Source organism: Lissotriton vulgaris, chromosome 6, assembly GCF_964263255.1.
Source record: "Lissotriton vulgaris chromosome 6, aLisVul1.2, whole genome shotgun sequence".
In the NCBI taxonomy this organism is placed as follows: domain Eukaryota; kingdom Metazoa; phylum Chordata; class Amphibia; order Caudata; family Salamandridae; genus Lissotriton; species Lissotriton vulgaris.
In genome coordinates, this window is record NC_141694.1 from 83,791,564 (window position 1) to 83,814,404 (window position 22,841).

Sequence of the window (22,841 nt, forward strand, 5' to 3'; positions counted from 1 at the left end):
GTTCTCTGTTCAGGTTCTTCGCCACTGATGCGATGTCTTAAATTCTACTAGCCACTAGCTACTTGGTGCCTTGATGTGCGACATGTTGTCATAAGATCTTCTAAGAGGTCATGTTGGTATCTTCTGAATTTTCTGCTCGATATTCATAGCTCAGTGTGCACTCAGAAATTATTCTGCCTTACCAGGAAGTTATAATGAGTGGGTGTGCTGTTGAACACATGTCGGTTTTGCTACATTAACTCAACGTTCCACTGCTGGCATTGTCTTATATATGCATTTCCTGTTATGTATTGCTGTTCCAATGTCTTTAAATGACTAAGTTTAGACGGGGGGGCTGCTGCAGTTTTCCTCGCGTCGCCATGCTTCTGTATTGCAAATGGGGTGGGTGGGGTGGGGGGTTGCGTGGGTTTGGGAGGGGTGGGTGCTGTGTTCTGTGTTTTGTGTTATTTTTCCTTATTTCTCCTCCATTCTCCTCCTCTCTTTTTCCTCTCCTTCTCGTACCCTCTCTTTCCTCTCTTACCTGTCTCTTTGCTCTTGACTGGACATGTTGTATCATGCATATGATGTGTTTATATATTTATACTCAGACTAAGCATGCTATATCTTCAGGTATCCAGTTATCTGGTGGTGGCTTCAGACTGTATCTCATCTTGAGTGGCAGAACAATGTGCCCTTTACATGATGCGCCGAATAGCATGTGTTCCCTTGGGTCTCTTGTTACAACCATGACACATACACCATTATAAATGTCACATAGAACGCTGTCCACTCCACTTGGTACAACCTCTCTTGACCGATTGAAAGTTTTATCCATGAATGTTAAGGGTCTGAATCAACCCGTTAAAAAGCAAAAGATATTGGATTATTTGCGGAGACAAAAGGGGGACATTGTTCTGCTACAAGAAACCAAACTGGATGCTAAACAATTCTATACTCTGCGCAACAAGTGTTATACAGAGGTTGTAGGATCAGGTGCACTCGGTAAAAAGAATGGGGTCCTGGTACTATTGTCAAAGAAGTCCAAGGTGGAGCTACTATCCTCCTCCTCAGATGAAAAAGGTCGCTGGGTTACGGTGAAACTCACTAAGGATAACACGGAATTCTTTGTCACTAATGTCTACGCACCTAACACTAATGATTTAGAATTCTGGCAGGATTTAGTCAAACAGATTGCGACGGTTCCTGACACGGCGATACACATAATTGGGGGGGACTTTAATCTTCCGTTTGACCCGGCCTTAGATAGGGACTCTAGGTGTACATTCAAGCCAAACAAATCACATGGTGCCTTCATCAAACTATGCCAACAATTCCACTTAGTTGATGCATGGAGGATACAAAACCCCACTGATAGAGACTACACATTCTACTCCTCCCCTCACGACTCGTTCTCCCGTATTGACTACATTTTCATTACACAAAATGGCGTAGCAAGGATAGAGGATACTTCAATTGAGCCAAGGGTACTGTCGGACCACTCATGTATATCCCTGTCCATCAGTAACACTAAACCATCCCCTAAACAAACGGCCTGGAGACTTAACGACGAAATCCTACACAAAGACCAGAATAGGACTAAAATCTTGGAGGCTATTAGATCTTATCTGGAGACTAATGTGAGGGGGGACACTTCAGAACTAGTGCGATGGGAGGCCCTAAAAAGCACAATAAGGGGAGTGTGCATCAAAATCCGTTCAGCAATGAACAGGGATTGTAATGCGAAGTTAGAAGGGTTGGAAGCTGAGATAGCTACTTTAGAGAACAAACACCAAATGACAAGAGACCAGGGAACGTTCAATATCATGACCCATAGAAAATACGAATATAACAAGCTAGTGAGCGAAAGGGCGGGAGTGTGGCTGGATAGGAAGCGAAGGTTTAAGCTATGTGAATCTAACAAAGCCGGTAAGAGCCTGGCAGCATACCTAAAATTTAAAGTGCAAAGGAATGCTATTAATGTTATCAGGGACTCAGCGGGGGTTGCTCATTCGGACCCTCAAAAGATATCCGAGGTCTTTAAAGACTTTTATGAGGACCTATACGCTAAAAACGACTTGGTGATGGGGGACAAAATTCAAGAATATCTACAAGAATGTGCTCTACCAAAGTTAAAGCCTGAGGAACAACTCAGTCTGAATGGGCCGATCCTAGCTAATGAGGTAGAAAAAGCGATCAAGGGGTTAAAATGTGGGAAAGCACCAGGACCAGATGGCTTCACGGCCAAATTTTATAAAAGTTTTGCATCGGACTTGGTTGATCCTCTTCTAAACCTCTTTCACGAATTTACGGAGTCAGGGGAAGTCAAAGGCACGTTGGCGGAGGCAACTATTGCAGTCCTGCCAAAAGACGGTAAAGACCCATCACTTCCAAAGAACTACAGGCCGATTTCCCTGATTAACCTTGATTGTAAATTACTAGCCATGATCCTGTCAGCCCGTCTGCAAAAAGTCCTCCCCACCCTAGTACATCCGTCTCAAGCGGGTTTCTTAAAACATAGACTATCTAGTGATAACACCAGAGTACTGGCCCATGCTCTAGAAAAAGCGAAGCTTCTGACGACCCCCACGGTGGCAGTCACACTGGATGCAGAAAAAGCCTTCGACAAGGTAGATTGGTCCTACCTTGAGGCAGTTTTACGCAACTTCAACCTAGGAGAGACGTTTACTAAACTCGTAATGGCTTTGTATGCAGGTCCCACTGCTAAGGTCAGGGCGGGCGGCTCCTTCTCTTCCTCTTTCTGCCTAAAACAAGGGACGAGACAAGGCTGCCCACTATCACCTTCTCTGTTCTTATTGGCAATAGAACCCTTCCTGTGGCACATCAGATACAATGAAGCCATTGCTGGGATTCCATTTGGCGATTGCACTGTAAAATTGACTGCATACGCCGACGATGTCCTGATCTTGTCGGAAAAAGCTGATGAGGCTATCCCGGCCTTGATGGACACAATTGAGGGGTTCTCTAGAGTCTCTGGATATAAATTAAACAAGGATAAAACAGAGGTTAAGTTACTAAACAACATCGGGGATAAAGGAATTCTGGGAGCATCTGGCCTTACCTGGCAAACGAAAGCTTTTAAATATTTGGGCCTAGACTTTGAGAAGGACTTGATTACGACTCTGAAATTAAATGAGGACTCGACATTAAAAAAGATATCCACTTTGCTAGACAGTTGGTCACCAAAATTCTTGTCCTGGTGGGGCAGGGCTGAGACTTTAAAAATGATGTGCACGCCTCTAGTTAACTACCTGGCTAGCATGCTCCCCATGACTTTCTCAGACGACTTTATTAAGAAGGTGGACAAGCTGTTCGGAGAGTTCCTATGGCGAGGGAAAAAAGCCAGGATATCACTTAAAAAGCTGCAGCTAGCAAAAGATAAGGGCGGCCTGGGCCTGCCCTCGTTTAGGAACTACCAAACGGCTTTCCTCTGTAAGCAAGGGGCTCTTTGGCTGGTTGAGGATACATCCTACACTCCAGTATGGCTAACTATTGAACGGTCGTTAATAGCAGATGCACCCCTCTCGTCTCTCCTCACCATGGACCTGGCCCATATACCTCACTCCAAATACATCCTTCTAAATACCAGAAGAGCACTTCTCCGACTTGACCAGTATCATAAGACTGCCCTGGTGATTAAGAGATCCACCCTAGTCTCACTATGGCATAACCCTAAGATCAGGATAGAAGGGAAAACCCTTTACTGGGAAGTGTGGGCCGGAAAAGGTATACACATAGTGAATGACCTCTATGATAATGGCAGACCCCTGCCCTTCTCGACATTGCAAGAAAGGTTTAGCTTACCACCCATAGAATTTTACCAATTCCTAAAACTGAAGGCCGCTATCTCCAAATGCCCCCTCAACACAGACTTACCTTGGCTTGTGTCCCGGCTACGAATACTATACCATGCTGACCATTTTGTATCAAGAATATATAAATTACTCCTACCCCTACCCAAGACGCCGCATAGGCTGACCGAAATTAAGTGGGAAGCGGAACCTAATTCCACAGGCATTACATTAGACTGGGAGGTGATACACAACACCGCACTGACTAACAAGATATCCCCGATCCTATGTCAAACGAAATATATGCTGTTAAATAGAGTGTTCTGGACCCCCCAGAGATTGTTTAAATGTAAATTGAGGGATACGCCTACCTGTTGGAATTGCCATAAAGCTCCTGGTGACTTGGCACACATGTTTTTTCACTGTTCCCTATTACGAACATTTTGGAATAAAATATTTACATACATTCAACAAGTGCTTGGAATCACGCCTGTCCAAGATTTCATATATGTCATTTTAGGTCCTCTGGAAACACAATTGCCGGACATTCATGACAGGCAACTGCTTGATATTATGCTGACATTGGCGTGCAAGGTCATTCTTTACAAATGGAAAAATTTTGATGAAGTCAACTTCAAAATGTGGCTGGAATGGCTCTCATTTTTAAGAGGGGCAGATAATCCTGCACTACAGTCAGCTACTTGGAAGCCCTCGAACAAAAAACTCTGGACATCCCTGGATACGTCATCCTCCCACTTTGAGCCACCATGATTACATCTCAACAATTGACTTCTCCAAACAGTATCTAGGCGGAATTTGAGGTGTTTGCTTGTGGTTTTATATACTTACTGTTTGCTTGTGGTTTTATATACTTACTGTATATTCTCTGCTATGCACACAGTGTACCGAGTCTGAGTAAATCAACTACTATTGCCCTATGGATACACCTGTCCTCTCTCTTCTCACCTCTCTCCTCTCTTCTTCTCTATCTTTTCCCTTCTCTACCTCTCTTTCTCTCTCTTCCTCCTCTTATCTTCTTCCCTTGATTTGCTTTTTGATTATTGTAAGTGTCATGATACCAAGAATTTGTTCATTTGTACCTTCAAAGATTTATTGTATTGTCTTTATTTTTGTCCTTATTCTTCAATAAAAAAAGATTTGAAATAAAAAAAAAGAGAGAAAAAAACTCATTTGCAACATATCAGTGTCATTATGTTAGTCCAAACTGCAGCCAATCAGGCTCAAGCACCCTCTAGAACCTTCTCCTCAGAAGCTCAAGCCCTCAGATTTTCGTAGCACAAGTAATAAGAGCGTATGAGGAGAACAAGAGCCTCTGAGGGGAGGAGGGAGGGTCGCATGTGAATCTATGAAAGACACCAATACTGGAGAACCACCTGTTTACAGGTAAGTAACAATTGTTCTTCTCCAGTATTAGGGGTGTCTTTCATAGATTCACATGCTTGAATAGAATAGATAGCAGTAACCTCCTAGAACTGAGATTGCAATAATTCTTAACATTTGAAAAGAACAATAAATATAGCTTAAAAGCAAAGGCAATCTCAAAGAAATGGAGGAGGGAACAGAGGCTCACCTTATTTGAAAAGATGACGAAGCACTGCTTGCCCAACTGCGGTATCCGCTTCGTTGACAGCTTCCAAACAATAATGTCTGGTAAAGGTGTGCCTGCTGGACCATGTCGCTGCTCGACAAATCTGGTGTAGAGGCACCCCCGCAAACAACGCGGTGGACGATGCCATCGCTCTTGTTGAATGTGCCTTCACTGGATTCGGTAAAGGCCTGCCAGCTTGCTGGTGACAAAAGGATATGGCTGAAGAGAGCCATCGTGCAACTGTTTGTTTAGTCACTGAATGCCCTTTTCGCAGCAGTCCATATGCTATAAATAGCTGATCGGATTTACGGAAAGGGGCTGTTCTGGAAATGTAGAATTTTAGACAACGTTTTATGTCTAAAGAATGTAGTCATTGTTCTGCTGGAGATTTAGGATCCGGGAAAAAAGTCTTTAAGAAGACAGGTTCGTTCAAATGGAAGTCAGTAGGTACTTTTGGTAGAAAAGAAGGATTGGTACGAAGTGACACTCCATCGGGCTTAAACTGTAAATACGGAGGCTTGATGGTAAAAGCGTGTAGGTCACTTACACGATGAGACGATGTAAAGTAAAGCAACCTTCCAGGTAAGAAACTTGATTTGTGCTCGGTGAATCGGCTCAAATCGAGGCTTCATAAGTTGTGATAACACCACGTTGAGGTGCCATGCTGGAGGAGGGCGCCTTAACGGAGGAAACTTCCTGAAAAGACCTTTAAAGAACTTTCGGATGATTCTGGATGAACAGAGAGACGTAGAGCCATCATGGCGGTAGCGGGAAATGGCTGCCAGAAAGACTCTCAATGTGGCATGTGAGAGACCAGACTGAGCGAGGCTCAGAAAGAATGGTAAAAGTTGCTCCGGAGTGGAATGAATTGGATGAATGTTGGATGCAGCGCACCAATGACAGAAACGCTTCCACTTTAACTTATATGTTTTGATGGTTGATGGAGCTCTAGCAGACGCTAGAATGTCTCTACATTCTTGGGGCATAGTTAAGGAGGCAAATTCAACATATTCAGATTCCATGCCGACAATTGAAGCGTTGACGGGTCTGGATGGCAAATTTGCCCGCCGTCCATCGTCAGAAGGTCCGAACGTGGATGTAGATGAATGGGCTTGCATTGTGACATTAGAAGGAGTTCCGAAAACCAAGCCTGCCTGGGCCAACGTGGGGCGATTAGAATCAAGCGGCACGGTTGCCTGCGCATCTTCCACAACGTTCTTGGCACCAATGGGATCGGTGGAAACGCATAAGCAAACAGTCCGCTCCAATCCATGAGTAGGGCATTGCCGCTGGATTCTGGATGAGGATGCCAACTTGCGAAAGTCTGGCACTTCCGATTCACTGGGGTTGCAAAGAGGTCTGTCTTGGGATGACCCCATGAGTGGATGACGCAGACCTGCTCAGGGAATCTGCCAGTATGTTGGATGCTCCCGGCAGATGGACTGCCGTCAAAGAAATGTTGTGACGAAGTGCCCATTCCCAAATTCTTTGAGCTAGACGAGACAGAGGCTGAGATTTCGTGCCGCCCTGTTTGTTCATGTAGTGCATGCTGGTGGTGTTGTCTGTTTGAACCAGCACCGATTCCCCTTGCACCACGGGCAAGAATGCCTTGAGCGCCAGGAAGATTGCCAGCAACTCCAGTCGGTTGATATGCCAGGTTCGCTGAATCGCCGTCCATTTTCCCTTGATGGAAAGGTCCAGGAGATGGGCACCCCAACCTTCCATGGACGCATCCGTGGTCAATGTCAGATCCGGAGGCTGGGCAAGGAAAGAAACCCCTTCGTCCAGATTGGTTCGTTGTTCCCACCAGAGCAGACTGGTCTTCATGCGGGGTGTGACTGTCACCTGGTCGTTGAACGACCCGGACACTGGTCGCCATTGCAGGTCCAATTCCTCCTGTATAGGACGGGTACGTAACCTGCAATTTGGGATCAGTGCGATACAAGATGATGCCATCCCCAGAAATGATTTTAACATTCACACTGAAACTGACTTTTTTGACCTGATGGTTGAGACCAGACGAACTATCTTCTGTCGCCGTTCGATGGAGACGAACGCTTTTGACACGTCCGTGTCTAGGATAGCTCTGAGGAAGTTCCTGTTCCGCAGAGGTGTGAAGTGTGACTTTTCCACATTGATGGTCAACCCTAGAGACTTGAACAGGGTTTGGCACATACGTGTGTCGTGAGCCAACTGGAGCGAGGATTGGGATTTCAGAAGACAATCGTCCAGGTAAGGAAATATCTGGACTCCCTGAAGACGCAGATGAGCCATGAACGGAGCCAGAACCTTCGTGAAAACACGAGGAGCTGATCGGAGGCCAAAAGGCAGGACTTTGAACTGATAGTGAACGTGACCCACCTTGAACCTCAAGTATTGCCGATGTCGATGGATAATTGGCACATGAAAATAGGCGTCTTGCAGGTCTATTGTCGTCAAAAAATCTCCGCTGCAGAGAAGTCGCAAGACTTCCGACAACGTCAACATGCGGAAAGATTGTTTCTTTAGGAATAGATTGAGAGCTCTCAAGTCCATAATGGGACGCCACTCCCCCGTCTTCTTTAGAATGAGGAAAAACCTTGAATAGAAACCTTTCCCTCGCTGAGATACAGGAACCACTTTGACTGCACTCTTTGTTAACAAAAGTAGAACTTGATGTTGTAGTTCTTCTAGATGGGGAGGTGGCGGACCCGAAGGCGTAGAATGAGGAGGAATCTCTGTGAACTCCAAGGCGTGACCCTTGCGCACAATGTCCAAAACCCATTGGTCTGATGTTATTTGAGACCACTGGGAGTAAAACTGCGAGATTCGCCCTCCAACATTCTGCTGAACTCGAAAGTCATTGACGTTTGTTGTTGTTGTTGGAACCTCTATAATTAGACTTTCCTCTATAGGACTTGGAGTGTTGTTGACGAGAAGATTGCTGATTTGAGTAACGTTGGTTTCCCTGATTGTACTGGCGGTACTGTGATTGTCCTCCTCGTGAAAAATTGGACGAGGTGCCCCGTCCACGCGCTCCACGAAAAGGCTGCTTTTTGAACTGTAAGGACCCAAGCGACTTTGCTGTGTCGGTATCTTTCTTTATGGTCGCCAATGATTCATCGATGTGAGAACCAAACAAAGATTCACCATCATACGGCATGTCAAGTATTTTTGACTGGACCTCTTGCCTGAACGACGTGGATTTCAACCATCCCTGGCGTTGCAGCGCCGCAGCACTGGCAAGAATACGGAAGGCAGTACTTGCCACGTCCACAGCACAGTCAATCATTTCCTCCGAAGCTCTTTGTCCATCCTGAAGGATCTGGAGCGCTTCCGCTTTGGATGTTTCCGGAAGTTGTGCAAGCAGCACGGAAATGTCTGACCACATTTGACGGTCGAAACGACCTAAAATGGCTAGAGCATTTGCAGCTCGGGCTGAAGTAGACGCCATGGACGAAAACTTCTTTCCAATTGCATCTAACCGTCGACCCTCTCTATCGGGAGGGGAAGTGATAGGTGCTGCTGGGTTGCGTGCACGACATTGCGCTGCCTGAGTCACTACGGAGTCTGGCTTAGGATGCGAGAGTAAACATGCAGGCGAGCCCGTTGGGGCCTTATATTTCTTCTCTAATCGAGGTATTTGAGCAGGCAAGGAGTTAGGAGCCTGCATGATCTTTAGCCCCTCTTTCCAAACAAATTCTATGATTGGTATGGTATGGACTTGTTTATAAGGCTGGTTCTTAAAAATCATAAAGGAAACAGTCGTCCTCTCGCTACACCCTAGATAACTTGAAGCGGTCCGCCAATTTATGGAAGCTAGCGATGTCAACCAGAGGTGAATCACTGGAAGCGCCCTGTCTGAACTCGATAGTCATCGAATTCGCCATATATGGATCTTGTTCATCATCTGTATCCTAATTAACCTCACCTTCCTCTCTTTCCGGCTCTGATTCATCATCCACATCTTGTTGTGAATTAGTGGGGAGAGTTGCACGCGGTTTCTGAAGGAGCAGATTGCCTAGGATGTGTTTGCTGAGGCTGAAAAGACATTGCTGCGTCAGAGGTAACATGTCCCGGAGTACCCTGAGGGGTAGGCGGAAATCTTCTATTATAATCATCCAACATATGTTGGAGGTTGGAAAATAGCGATACTGGAATAGCCGCCATAGGAACCTGCACGCATTGTTCCTCGTGCTGGTCAACAGTCTCATCCTCATCTTCTTCAGAACTAGTGTCCTGAGATTTGATTATTAAATCCGATGGACTCTGAGCATCACCATAAACAGTTTCATCTGGAACGGATTCCGTCTCATGGTCCGATATGAACAACGGAGAAGGTGGCTGTAGAGTAGGTGTTTGCAGTTGGAGAGCAGAATCCTCAACAATGCTGATAGAAGACTCCATTGCAGGGACTGAAGTGTCCAAGGGCACTAAGGGCATATTGGCGAAGGACAGAGAACTTGAAGCTGTCGTCGACACAGCCGTTGACGTAGACCCTTGCGTCGATGACGATGTCTTGGATGTATTCGTCGACACAGGAGGCTTTGATATTACCGTCGACGTTGTTTTTGTCGACGGGATCGTCGTCGAATCCTTGGATGAAAACTTCGCCGCCGACGAAGTTGTCGTCGACGAGCTGGCCGACGCGGTCCTCGACGTTGACGGTGTTTTCGACGTCGACTGGGTCGTCGACGGTGTCTTCGTCGACGGAGTCTTCGACGTCGACGGGAGCTTAGCCGTCGACGGGAGCTTAGCCGTCGACGGAACCGTCGACGATGATTTCTTCGTCGACGTTGGCTTCTTCGTCGACGATATAATAGGGACCGTCGACGAGACTGAAGAGGTAGAGGCTTTCGTAGACGTGAAAGCCGTCGACGAGAATTTCGCCGACGACGCCGACGTCGTTGTGACAGTAGTCGTCGACGAAGCCACAGTAGCCAATCTCGTCGATGGAATGGTCGTCGACGAGCCCGTCGACGACCGTGCTGTCATAAGTGTAACCACACTTATAGAGGCTGGAAAAGACGCCTGAGAGCCAGGTCTCGTGGGCGTAGACACAGCAGTCATAGAAGCAGTAGGTGGTACTGTAGCTACAGTCAAAGCCAGCTTTTTCTTCTTTAGAAAAGGAGATGGCAACTCCTGAACACTGCCACGCTTGGACGCCACAGAAGAAGGGCCTGACTGGAAACTTTCTGCGTCTGATAAAACTGCGTCCTTATCTTGAAGGCGCTTCAACCATAAAAGGAGACGACCCTCCCGGTCTCTGAGGGTTTTAGGAGGGAAAGTTCTACAGAACCTACAGTCAGCCACCTTGTGTTCTGGATACAAGCAGTAAATACACTTTTGGTGGGGGTCCTTCTCAAACAAACGCAGTTTCCCACAGGAAGAGCAAGGTCTAAATAAAGACTTCTTACTTGACATTTTGAGAAAACACTGAGTAGAAGAGTAGATATGAAGAAAAACTGAGCAGAGCTCAGGGAGACTCCCTTCACACGACGTGCGGTAGAAAATCTGAGGGCTTGAGCTTCTGAGGAGAAGGTTCTAGAGGGTGCTTGAGCCTGATTGGCTGCAGTTTGGACTAACATAATGACACTGATATGTTGCAAATGAGTTTTTTCTCTCTAATGCATTCCTATGTAGGAACCTTTGTTGAGGTTTTTCAGTATATATTTTATCTGTTTTATTATGTATTATGATATATATATATATGTATATATATATATATGTATATATATATATATGTATATATATATATATATATATATATATATATATATATATATATATATATATATATATATATATATATATATATTTTAGCATTATTGCTATTTTATTTACCGTGGGACTCCCACTTCGACGACGGGGAATATTCAAGCATGTGAATCTATGAAAGACACCCCTAATACTGGAGAAACAATGTTTAAAACTTTTTTTTAGCTGCTTCACAATGGAGACAATCTCAAAACGGCTTTTTACCTCAGTAAAGTTTTTTATTATCAAGGAGGGCTCTATGAAAAACACACAGCATGTGATTGAAGCGTATGCCGAATTTGGAAATGAGACAAGTCGTGGTTTTCTGCTGGACGTTTAGCTTCATCTAGCTGACCATATGTGTGAGAAGCAGCAGAAATTCTTATTTTCTGTCCAGTGGATAGAAGGAAGAAATCATTAAGTTGTTTTCAGAAATACTTTGCGGGTGGGGGGGGGGGTGGGGGGGGGGGGTCATGTTTTATATGGCGTGAACTAGATCCAACAGATCAGGTATCAGAGCGCGTTACCTGAGCACCAGTTTCGTTACATGAGGACACATTCACGGGGAGATTAAGTGATTAGCCTAAAACCACAGGATGTTGAGCTTCGCTGCCGAGACTCTAACCCAGTTCCCCAGCTTCGAGGTCGGCCGCTCTAGCCGTAAGGCTACATCCTCTCCCCAATTTCAATTAACATCAAATTATAAAGGAGAATCACAAGCACCAACAAGTTGAACTGTGTATGGTTTCAGAATCCAACCCATAAAAAAGCACAAAAAAAGAACACTTGAATGAGAAATGACGAGACATGTGACGCGATTTGCTTTTGTTTCTCACATAGACATTTATTTGGGGGAAGGTGACACCGCATGGGGGTGGGAGGGTGTAAGAAAAAAAGAAAAGTGTACCTGCAGGCCAGTGGAGGGACACTGGCCACAGAAGTACTTGGTCCATGCTCCATGACATAGACAAAGACTCCAAAGCCCAGGAGGTTCTACTGACCAACAGGAAACAATGAGACAGTGACATGGTAGCCAACCATGTGTAAGTGAAAGGAAGTAATGGATGGGCTCCAGGCCCCTTTTAAGATGTATATATTTTTTTATGTATAAGATTTCACAAGTGCAGTGCAGGCGAAACCTAAAAACATGCACGTTTGCTAGGTTTCCCTGGGTGCCGGCTCAGTTAGAGCACGAAATCCACAGCTATCCACTTTGCAAAAAAAAAAAAAAAAAAAAGGTCAGTTGTCAGTGAAAGAATGTCATGTTTTCATGTGGCTTTTTGGGCCCTTTCCTGTTGCTGCCACTAGGTCTATCGTCACAAGTGAGGTACATTTTTTCTTGGAGGCGCGAGGGAACACAGAATAGATGAACATTTGTTATTGCCGATTGGATTGCGCTGCATTTGTGCCTTTCAAATGTAAGCCAACGTGCAAGAAAGAAGACATTTTGAAAAATGCCTTCTGAATCACATACTAGTATGGGTAGTCACAAATTCAGAGCTATACAAATAACCACTACTCCTAAACTCAGTATCTGGTGTACATTTCAGAAATGCATAAGCTTTTTCCAGACAGATTTTTCACTCTTTTACCATATAAATTGCTCTATACTTGGTAACAATGAAAACCCGCTGTAAGGTGCACATCAGTATTTGGCTCTGGGTACCTCGGGTTCTTGGACAACCTACAAACAAACCCTATATATCCCCACAAACAGAAGAGTCCAGCAAAAGTAAATGTTATATTGCTTTTGTAAATCAGCCATCATGACAAGATGTTACAAATGAAAATGCTGTTACAAATTGCCATTTTGTCCTACCAATTTTCAATATTTTTTTTTTTCATTTAAACAATTAAAGTGTATTTGTTAACACCTTAAGGGAACTACATAAAGCAACCCTTGCTGAATTCAGAATTCTGTCTTCCTTTCTCAAATCTACAGCTTAACGCTACAAACTGGAAGCAGGTTGAAAGTACAAACATGTGGAGAAAATAGCTACTTCTGAGGAAAATGACAAACCTGATTTAAAACATGGTTTACCACCATACAGCTCTGCCAGTTATGGAGGCCTAAGCATGAAGTAACCCAAATATCTAAAAATGAAAAGGACTCTGCACTGGGGTGTAAAAGCCTCAGGGGTTAAGTAGCAACTTGCTCAGAACTGGTTTTGAACCATGAACATTCCAGGTATTAAGAGTTGTTGGCTGAGAGCGTGATCTTGTGTTATTGCTTTCTTTCTGAATGATGATCAATTTTACAATAAAGGATCTATCTTTACACTTTGTGAATTTCAAGGAGTTTTAAAGTCTGGTGCCATAGACATGCAGTCTAACTTTTTGGGTTTGCAACATCAACAGATTTCAACGAATACAACTTTAAATTTAATTTAATTTATCTACTGTTATTTTAGTGAAATTCAAAGGTTGTGTACAAACACATCAATGTTCAATCCCTTTAAGAGCACAGGGCACAGCCCCTGGCCATATCAAGAGAGTGCACTGTTACTAAGGCAAACTTTAAATTCAACCTCTGCTCTGGGAGCTTGAAACAGAACTCTATCCCAATCCATCAAAAACATTCTTATGTTGTGGCTATGGCAAGTCATTACAACAAAGAGCATCCTTCGGTTGCGGGCTCTGTGTGCAGGACATAGGTTTCTGATATGCCATACTGAAGGCTATGGGCACCAGGTATGTGAAGCCCAGGCTTTTGTGTGCAATCAGGTGACTCGGGCACAGGACAGACCTGGACCACATCATGCTCTTATTCCCCAGAGCCCTCCTGGCATAGCCTTTGTGCAGGGTATGGACTCTGGCTGTACATTCCACCAGAAAGACGGCAATACTTTGGGCCTTGCCAAGATGTTAGCAGCCCAGAGTGACACTTGGGCACCCTGTGCAGACATACATTTTTACCCCTGGGCCCAGTGGGTAGACACTGCCATGACCAGTGCCCAAAGGAAGTGTCCTTTGGGTGTGCCCAGTAGACTCAGGCCATTTCATGTTTATGAGGAGATTATCATACTTTTAATGTAATTGCCACATTACAGCCATCACATGCATGGGAAACCACAACATTGATGGAGAACACTGAAGAGGCCACATTAAAAGATACAATAGTTAACATTTGGACTACAAGTTTGAACCGCAGTACAAGGTTTGCCGTGTTTTCCATAAGCTTAAATTGGACGGTGTCATGTGCCTTGTTAAATGTTCACATTCATTATTATGCTACCACTGTGGGAGTGGTTTTACAGTCATTGTAAATTAATTACCCCAACATGATGATTGTAAAGTGTACTAAGTAATGCAAAATGACTGCAAAACTATGATTAAGAGTGAAAAGACCACATTAAATTACAGCACTTGTTACTCACACTTGTCCACACTGGAGTGGCAGCATAAGATGTGGCATGTTTCCTACATCATGGTAAAATGACTAAAGCTGATCACACATGTTTACCATAAGCAAAACTGGAAGAAATGAGAGTCCTGTCGGCAGCATCCATCCACCTTAATATGCTTTCAAAATATGTTGCTTGCAATCTTGGTTTCATGACAGTCAACCAATTTTGCCATTCTCATTTAGATGGTTTTCTGCTCCCCCTCGATATTTTAATGGAAATTTGAACAAGGTCCACACATCAACTGTTTTTGCTTTTTTGGGAGGGGGGGGGGGGCGGGGGGGGGGGGGAAGAGAGGGGGGAGGAAAAATGTTAACTTAAAATGGCTGGACACAAATTCAGATGAAGAGCAAAATTCATCCACTACAAAGTTGCTCTCCCATTTCTAAAATTTCATAACCACTTTGCAGATTTAGCAGACACTCCTGTGGTGGACTTAATCGTGTTTTGAGAAAGGTTGGTCCATACTCAACAGGAAATGTGGCCTGTCAGTACAGTGATTAAAACATTTTTTTTTAAATTGCTTCTCTAAAGGAACTCGAGCCTTAACCGCAACTTAAAGGCTGCCTGTAATATTTACATGTACAATGTGTTTAATAAAAAGTAAAAACGCAAGAGTCTTTGAAACACGTTTTTTTTATTGTTGTCACAAATACACCTGTAATCACCGACTTAAATAGCTATACCTGATAGCTAATAAAATATACCAAGTCATTCTCCAAGCTGGAAGTTCACAGCAGCTATCACACTTGCGATATCAAGTGTGACAACTGCCAACAGGAACGTGGAAAGATCAACTTTATAAAGGGCCATGGTGGTGGAAAAAGGCTTCAGGTTCTTGGATTTTTAACAAGAATAATTTATTCTGCCTAGGGGATGCAACCAATTTACAAATCAGAGACCGGCCAGTGATTGAAGTTTCACTCCTCAGCACAACACGATTTCAAAATAGCTTTTCAGAGACCAGTCGTCATGTAAACATGGACAAGCTAGAGAAGGACCATCATTTCAGTAGTAATGTTGAACAATGAATTTGTGGCGAACAAATCAACCAGGAAGGGGTTTCTTTTTCAGTGTACGCCAACCCTCTTACCCACAATAATCTGTAACAATGGAAGATAAGTTCATTGATAAAATGTAAGTTGAAGCAATAAAGGCAGAGAAGCTTTGAACTACAACAATATTAACAGACCCAACACCAGATGTGATATAGCAGCAAAGCCAGTTTTCCGTTTGACATCCAAAATAATTTCCACCTTGACTTTTTCTAGCCTCGTTAAGCACTGTATCCAAATTCTTGACGTGCGGACCACTGCAGAATGTTATATAGCCATATCTAACAACAATGGTGTTGACAAGGCCTGAAAAGCTGGACAGTCCAAAATTATAGCAAGGTTTCAATTCTGGAGACATACACTATATGCACCTAGAGCATCAAACAAAGACAATTCTCTCCACCTCTAAATGCTTTAGCATCCTACCTGTCAAGATCAGAGAACACATCCGTCTGCATGTTACGTGGTTCTAGCTGGGGACCACGGTACCAATCATTCCCAATGGAAACACGTAGGCTTTGCTCTGTCTCTCCAAGTCGAGTGGGGGACCATCTCTGCAAAATAATGGAGAGAAATTAAGTAAGTCCAGGTTCTTGATCAGCGGTCTCATTAGACAGGAGGGCACAGTAGATAAAATTGGACATTTAGGAATTAAAAGCAGGCCATAACCCCACTCAGCAATAAGAGTGTGCAACATTCTATATTCAGTTCTAATTTAATTTGAAAAAAAAGAGATCAAAGTAGTAAAATCCAGAATACCCCTATACATCAGGTGAAGTGCAAGATAGGTAAGAACTTATTTACCCTATTTCTTGCTGCTGGCTTTTCTGAACCAGCAAAGTCTACTCACTTACAAGTGTTAATGGTGAAGCGTAAACAGCAACTTTGTCAGATTACTAATAAATTAAAAAAATAAAAATCAAACAACAATATTGTGAATGTTCACTAGAGAGTAACATAAAATGCATTTGAACAATGACATTTATTTATCTTTTGTCAAAACCATATTCAGAAGCACACAGGGCATGCAGGGCCCAACCATAGTGGTGGAGGCCTTTTACTTCTGATGTCCCGGGGCTCGATCTACTATGGAACATGAGCATCTAGGTCAAGTACCTCTTCTGTACTGGACTCTAACTGGTAGCTGTGGACAAGCAGCCAAAGGCTACCTGTTGGGGGAGAAGTGTAGATACAAGTGAGTGAACACAACTAATAACTCAAAGAACACACATTCTAACAACAAATTAATGCCCAGTCAAATACATACTTTTTTTAAAATCTCAACACTTTCAAAGTAAATCAACATTCATGAGCAACAACAAAATCCCCCGGAGGTTGAACTCTGGTAGATGCTGGCAGATCACTGTCCCACCCTCTTCCTTATGCCTCCCTGGGAATATTCAGCCATTCTCAAGAGTTCTCCTTTTGAATCTTTGCTATTTAGTCAAAAGTTCTATGGTACTTTAGCACCATCAGCAGCCAGTCACCTAAGGCTACACAGGCGCAATTCTAGCTTTGCAGACTCTGGCAGTATAGAATCTTTCAGCAGCACTGGCAGCATGTCTTAGCAATCGGAGCTGCTCCAGGTCTGCAAAGAAGAGTAAAGTCACTCATCCCTCACCTGGGGAGATTCGATCCTCCAGCTCCCAATAGAGCCTAATGAGGGTACACACTCCAGCGGCATCCTTCAGGTCATTAGGGGTATCAGTCTGGTGCAGGTCTTGGTGTGCTGGCTTAACCTGACCTGTCACACCTGCAATCTTCTGTCCGGGGAACGACCCACATTTCTGGCAATGTTGGTGCCAACAAACCCTTGTGGCATACCTGGTTGCCACACTACTTTCTAGGCCAACACAGACTCCTCCAGTGAACTCGTTCACACCATAGCAATCCCTCCTGGCATTAGGGGACGCCGTTAAGGGGGACACGTCTCAGTGTAAATTCAACTGTGGCTCCCTCTGGCATATTGGTTCACAGCAGAGGCAAAGCGGGCACAGTGCGACTCACGACGGCCCTCTCCTGGAATATGATGGGGAGGGGGGAAGAGGAGGGGGAAGAGGAGGGGGGGGGGGGGGGGGGAAGAGGGGGGGGGAAGAGGTGGGGGGAAACATAGTGAGTGACTGGATCGCTGCACAGCTGTTCTCACAACCCTCCCTCAGGGAATCCTCTTAGTAGCGCTCCCCACTGGACCTCGCTTCCTCCAATGCTCTCCTCTTCCTCACAGGGCACACTGGCCTTAGCAAGCAGGCAGGAGCTGGTGCTCTAGGGTCCAGAACAGGGGATCTTGGTTATTCTGGGAGATGTCCCCTCACCCAGCAGGGAGACTAACAGGCCTTTGTCCCCAGTCCTGGTCACAGGCGGAAGTCTTGCAGAGCTTCCCCTTATCACACAACCTGTCTGGCTGCTTGACAATTGACAAGTTTTACAGTCTCAACCTCTCCTTATTATTTCCATTTTCAGACACCAAATGTAATTTAGGGCATGAGTTCTACATCGAGATTCTGCTTTTTTCCCAGTGCACATATTAATTTCTTCTTCCCACTTGAAAGGCTGTCTGCCACAGCAGGAAAGACACTGATGTTAGTAACCCCACAAAACACTTCATGGAAGTGACCTGGGCTCACACCAGGATGTCAGCCACAGTGATATGTGACCCAAAAGATAAATTCTGGGCTCCCATCCTTCACCGTAGGATTCCCTAAGCAGCCCCATCTCCTTTCTGAGATTTGCCCAGACCCCCCCACTTTCCTTGTAATCCATCACTGAATCAAAGAGCCCCCTATTGATGAGTAAAGGTAGAGTCTCTTCCTCCAGTATGTGTCCCAGCAAGCTCAAAGGAATGCAGCAATAATATATGTATGGGGGTGGGGGGTTCCTCTATTCCTCATGTCTTCATCAGGCAGGCATGAGCTGCACAAAATGGAACACAGGGTCCCGTCATACGTGCCACTTAGGCTCGGAGGTAAACAATGCCATTTTATATATAACACAGGTCTTTCAATACAAGGGTAATGGCATTGGCCAAACGAGAGTGGGAAGAACAACACTGGAAGGATCTTAACTCCGCAGTTAGTAAGAGGAATTCAATGTTGTTTTGGGAGCTTATTAATAAAGCTAGGCAGAAGAGCTTTCAACCACTAGCTACCCACATAAGCCAACAATGGTTCTCCCACTTTTCAGCACTGTACGGTGGAGCTGAAGAACACTCTCGTCCCCCTCTGGACCCGGCTAGAAGGGACCAACTCCCACTAGTGTTTGAGGATCCATTTCTACCCTCGGAGCTAGTAGTGGCAATTAGGCATTTGACCCCGGGGAAGGCGGCTGACCCGGATGGGATCCCAGGGGACCTCCTGTTAGAAGATCCTACTGCTTGGGCCAAACTTATTGCCCTTATAATGAACCTGATTGCCAAGGGACAACCTGTGCCTGACTCTTGAAAGGGGGCAGAGGTCGTCACCGTGTTTAAAAAGGGGGCTAGAGAGGACCCTGCCAACTACAGACCCATCAGTCTGATAGATGTGATTCAGAAGGTGGTTGGCAGGGTCATTATCTCTAGGGTGGGAACCTGGATGGAAGAGGAACATGTCCTCTCCCATTTTCAAGCAGGATTCCGCCAAAAGGTAGGCACGATGGACCAGGTCTTTCGTTTTTTTGCCATCTATTGGAAATCTGTGACCATTAATAAGGGTAGTCTCTACCTTGCCTTCATAGATCTCAAGACGGCATTTGACCTGGTCCCTCGAGCAAGGCTGTGGGATACGCTAGAGAAGATGGGATTTCCTGGGCCTCTTTTGGGTTTGATTGTAAGGCTTCACGAGGGGAACTATGCGAGGATTAGATGGGGCACCCATGGACAACTGACAGGGTGCCCGTGAGGAGTGGAGTCCGCCAGGGTTGTGTCATGGCGCCGACCCTCTTTTCTCTCTTTGTGAACGGTGTGGTGGACCATCTGAGAGAGGAAGACGCAGACGCGCCAACCCTGTCGGGGGAAAAAACAACCACTCTACTCTTCACGGATGACACCATACTGATCTCCAAATCCCCCGTGGGACTTGGAAAGCTTTTGCACCGTTTTAGTACCTTTTGTACGGATAGAGGCCTTACCATTAATACCTCTAAAACTGAGCTTATGGCCCTCTCTCCCTCTAAAAGATTTAGGAACAACTTCACGCTCAACTGGACACCTCCTTCGACTATTTGGGGGTTCGGGTTAATAGTCGGATGAATTGGAAGGACCACCTGGCCAAAATGTTACTGAGCCACAAAAGAGTGTCATGGGTGACCTTGAGAGAACATCGGGAGTCGATGAGCAAACCTGTGGCACTCGCTCTGGCAATCTATGAGGGACAGATTTTACCGGCCGCCCAATACGGCTCCGAGCTGTGGGGGTTTGAGAATGTCTCGGAGTTAGTCTCAGCTGAAAATAAATTCTTGAGGGACCTGGTGGCTCTCCCAGTCTCTACTCCGCTAATCCCTTTACGGCTAGATTTAGGCAGCCGCTCCTTTAAAGACTTAGTGCGACTGCGCCCACTATTATTTTGGGTACGGCTGAGAAGGACCAGGGAGCTTACAAACTATGCTGCTGTTTTAGATGAACTCATTTTGCTCAATACCAATGCTAAGATCAGATGGTTGAGCAACCTGAGGCAGCTGGTTGTGCATCTGGGCTTGAGCGAAGCATGGACTAGTCAAATGCCACCCCCCAAACTAGTGATGAAGAAACTCTACTGGGATTCGGTTCAGGCAGAGGCAATGCTTAGTGGCGCAGGGGGCTTGCTCACGGAGCGGTTCTTAGAGTTTAAATGGTCAAGAAAATTGGAATCCTTCCTAGACCTTATATCAAAGCCTCTGGATAGAGCACTTTACTTAAAACTTAGGTATGGGACCCTCCCGGTGCATGACTTCACCTCGGGGTGGACCAACGTCGGCGCTTTGTTGAACCCTTGCCCTTGTTGTGCTGCCCCGAATGAGTCTGTGGCGCATTTCCTCTTTGCTTGCCCCGCATATAAAGTTGCCAGGAAGGTTTGGCTAAAACCCTTATGCGGGGGTTGGGTCTTAGATGCCACAAAATGGCCCTACGAGTACTTTGCACAGATATGTCCTCCACCCTTATGGTATGCGGGGTAGCTAAATATCTGGGTAGTGCATGGCTGACCCGTATGAGGAGGATGAAGTCCCGTCCCACCCCGCTTAACACCTAGCCGGCCCTCTTGTAGGATACTTGATGGTATCTTTGTATTGGTTAAAATGTACCCTACCAGTATGCATGGGGACAGTTATGTGAGATCACAGGCATATTTGGCTGTTGGGTCTTACCACACTATGTGTACTGTACAATATGCACACTCTCGATGGAATTTTATTGAATGAAGTATGTATTTTCAATTTTAAAAATGTATGGTATAAATTTGTATACTTTTATGGTGAAATTTTTACCGAATAAAGTTATTTCACACATATACACAGGTCTTTCCTAAAGTTGCTTCACTTTTTTCACGATGACTTGTCACACATTTGTGTCCATGACAGTTTGGATTAGTTTCGTGTAAACTATACTTGCTTACAGAATTAATTTCGCAAGAGCACTATCATGCTACCTTGACAACATGCACAAAGCTTATACACACTGTGCAAATGTGCTTGCTGTTTTCATACATATGGTGACATAGCTATCTAAACAATAAAACAGTGGCAGCCCGATTAAGATCTTGGCCCCAAGACAAGGATGCCTTTTATTATAAAAAGCAACAAGGGGTTTGGCCCTAAGCGGCTGGATGGGGCCGTATTAAACCAAGGGCAAGAAGTGTCCTAGCCGTCGTCTTTCAAAAACAACTCAATTATTATTGGCATGAGGCATTTATTTGCTGCTCGTTTCTAAGTACTTTACTCCACATTTAAATCATGGGTCAGATAAGTTAGAGAAGTTTCAGTCTAGAACAAATTACACTTAGTTATGCCACAGATTGCTCGGTGTAGCGTGATAACGAAGGAGACTCCTCCATGCTAACTAGTTACGCGACCCCCAGCGATCTGTTGCATAAATAAGTGTCAATTGTATACGGTGAAGCTTCGGCCCCGCTGCTTGCTGTTCGCTACGAGGGATGTCGAGCTTGTGACCACAACAGGGAATTACATTCTTTTGATCAGGTAACTAAACTAGGTTAGATCATCCAGTAAGGGGATTCTTGTCAGAAAACACACACACACGAACACGAACACACACTAACACACGCACACCCATCTACCCCCCATCTGAGTACACCTGATTTTAATATTGTTTTATATGTTGGCACATAAATATAGTTTCAGTACGATGGTGGAACTTTTTATTCTGGTCAGCGTCCTGATACTTTCATTTGCTTCTGTCTATTGATCATGCAGCACATATGTTCAGTGGTCGCCAGAACCATTTGCTACCTGTCTAGGTTTAGAGGTGTTTATGGTGGCACTGTGTGCTAGCTGGTCTATAGGGGAACATATCCTGAGGGGACACACTGAATCAGTCTGGCACCAACCCAACAGTTTTGTTGTCCACAAATGCGCAGTTCCTAATTGTTAGACCGGTCAACCTAGGGTGGTATTTTTTGCCCTTGCCTCATTTTTCCCACCTACTTTTTGTTGGCTTTAGGACTCTGGGCACCCTCCCATTGATAATCAATGCCAGGGTGCAGGTGCTCTCTTCCCCCAACATGGCTGCCACTGACCCCGGCTACTGCAGAGTGGTCTGTATAGGTGCACTCTAGTAGCCAGGAGCTGGCTGGAACCCTTAAACAATGTTGCCATACCAGCCTGCCAGCCTGCCCATAGCTAGAATGAGGGAAGCTCCTGGAACCTTCCTGAACAGGGGAGGTGACACCAACTGCCACTGCCAACTGCCGCTATATAAGGAAAAGGAGAGAAACGTTCTAGTCAGTTGGGGCATCACTGACCTGGGGAACCCACGCAGGAGTTTTAGGCGGGAGGGCCTAGTGAGGAACCTATGCTACTGGGAGTGACAGGATTTAGGTGCTGCCTCTTAAGCTGGGTGAGGTGTCCTAAGCTAGCCCCCTGATCTGGCCCAGTGGTAGGGAACCCCGGGGTCCATCTGCAGTGACTGAGGAAAAATTCATCCAGCCTCCAACTCAACCCCCCCACTCTTCAACTTCAAGAAACAAGTAACTAAGGGCGCAGAACCATCCAAGCGCCAAGAAAACTGCTTTCCTGTGACCAGAGACTGCTGGGGGAGCGACAAGGTACTGGACTGTGCTGC

General features: G+C 45.2%; 1 protein-coding gene across 2 annotated transcripts in view; it reads right to left on the minus strand.

The window, feature by feature from the left end:
* Positions 1-22,841, minus strand: part of LOC147706833 (uncharacterized) — a 461,037-nt gene that overhangs the window by 389,187 nt on the left and 49,009 nt on the right. For both annotated transcript variants that reach the window (XM_086925970.1, XM_086925971.1), the window contains exon 2: positions 16,019-16,146. In XM_086925970.1, the coding sequence (XP_086782096.1) occupies positions 16,019-16,146 (128 nt within the window). The remainder of the gene's footprint in view (positions 1-16,018; positions 16,147-22,841) is intronic.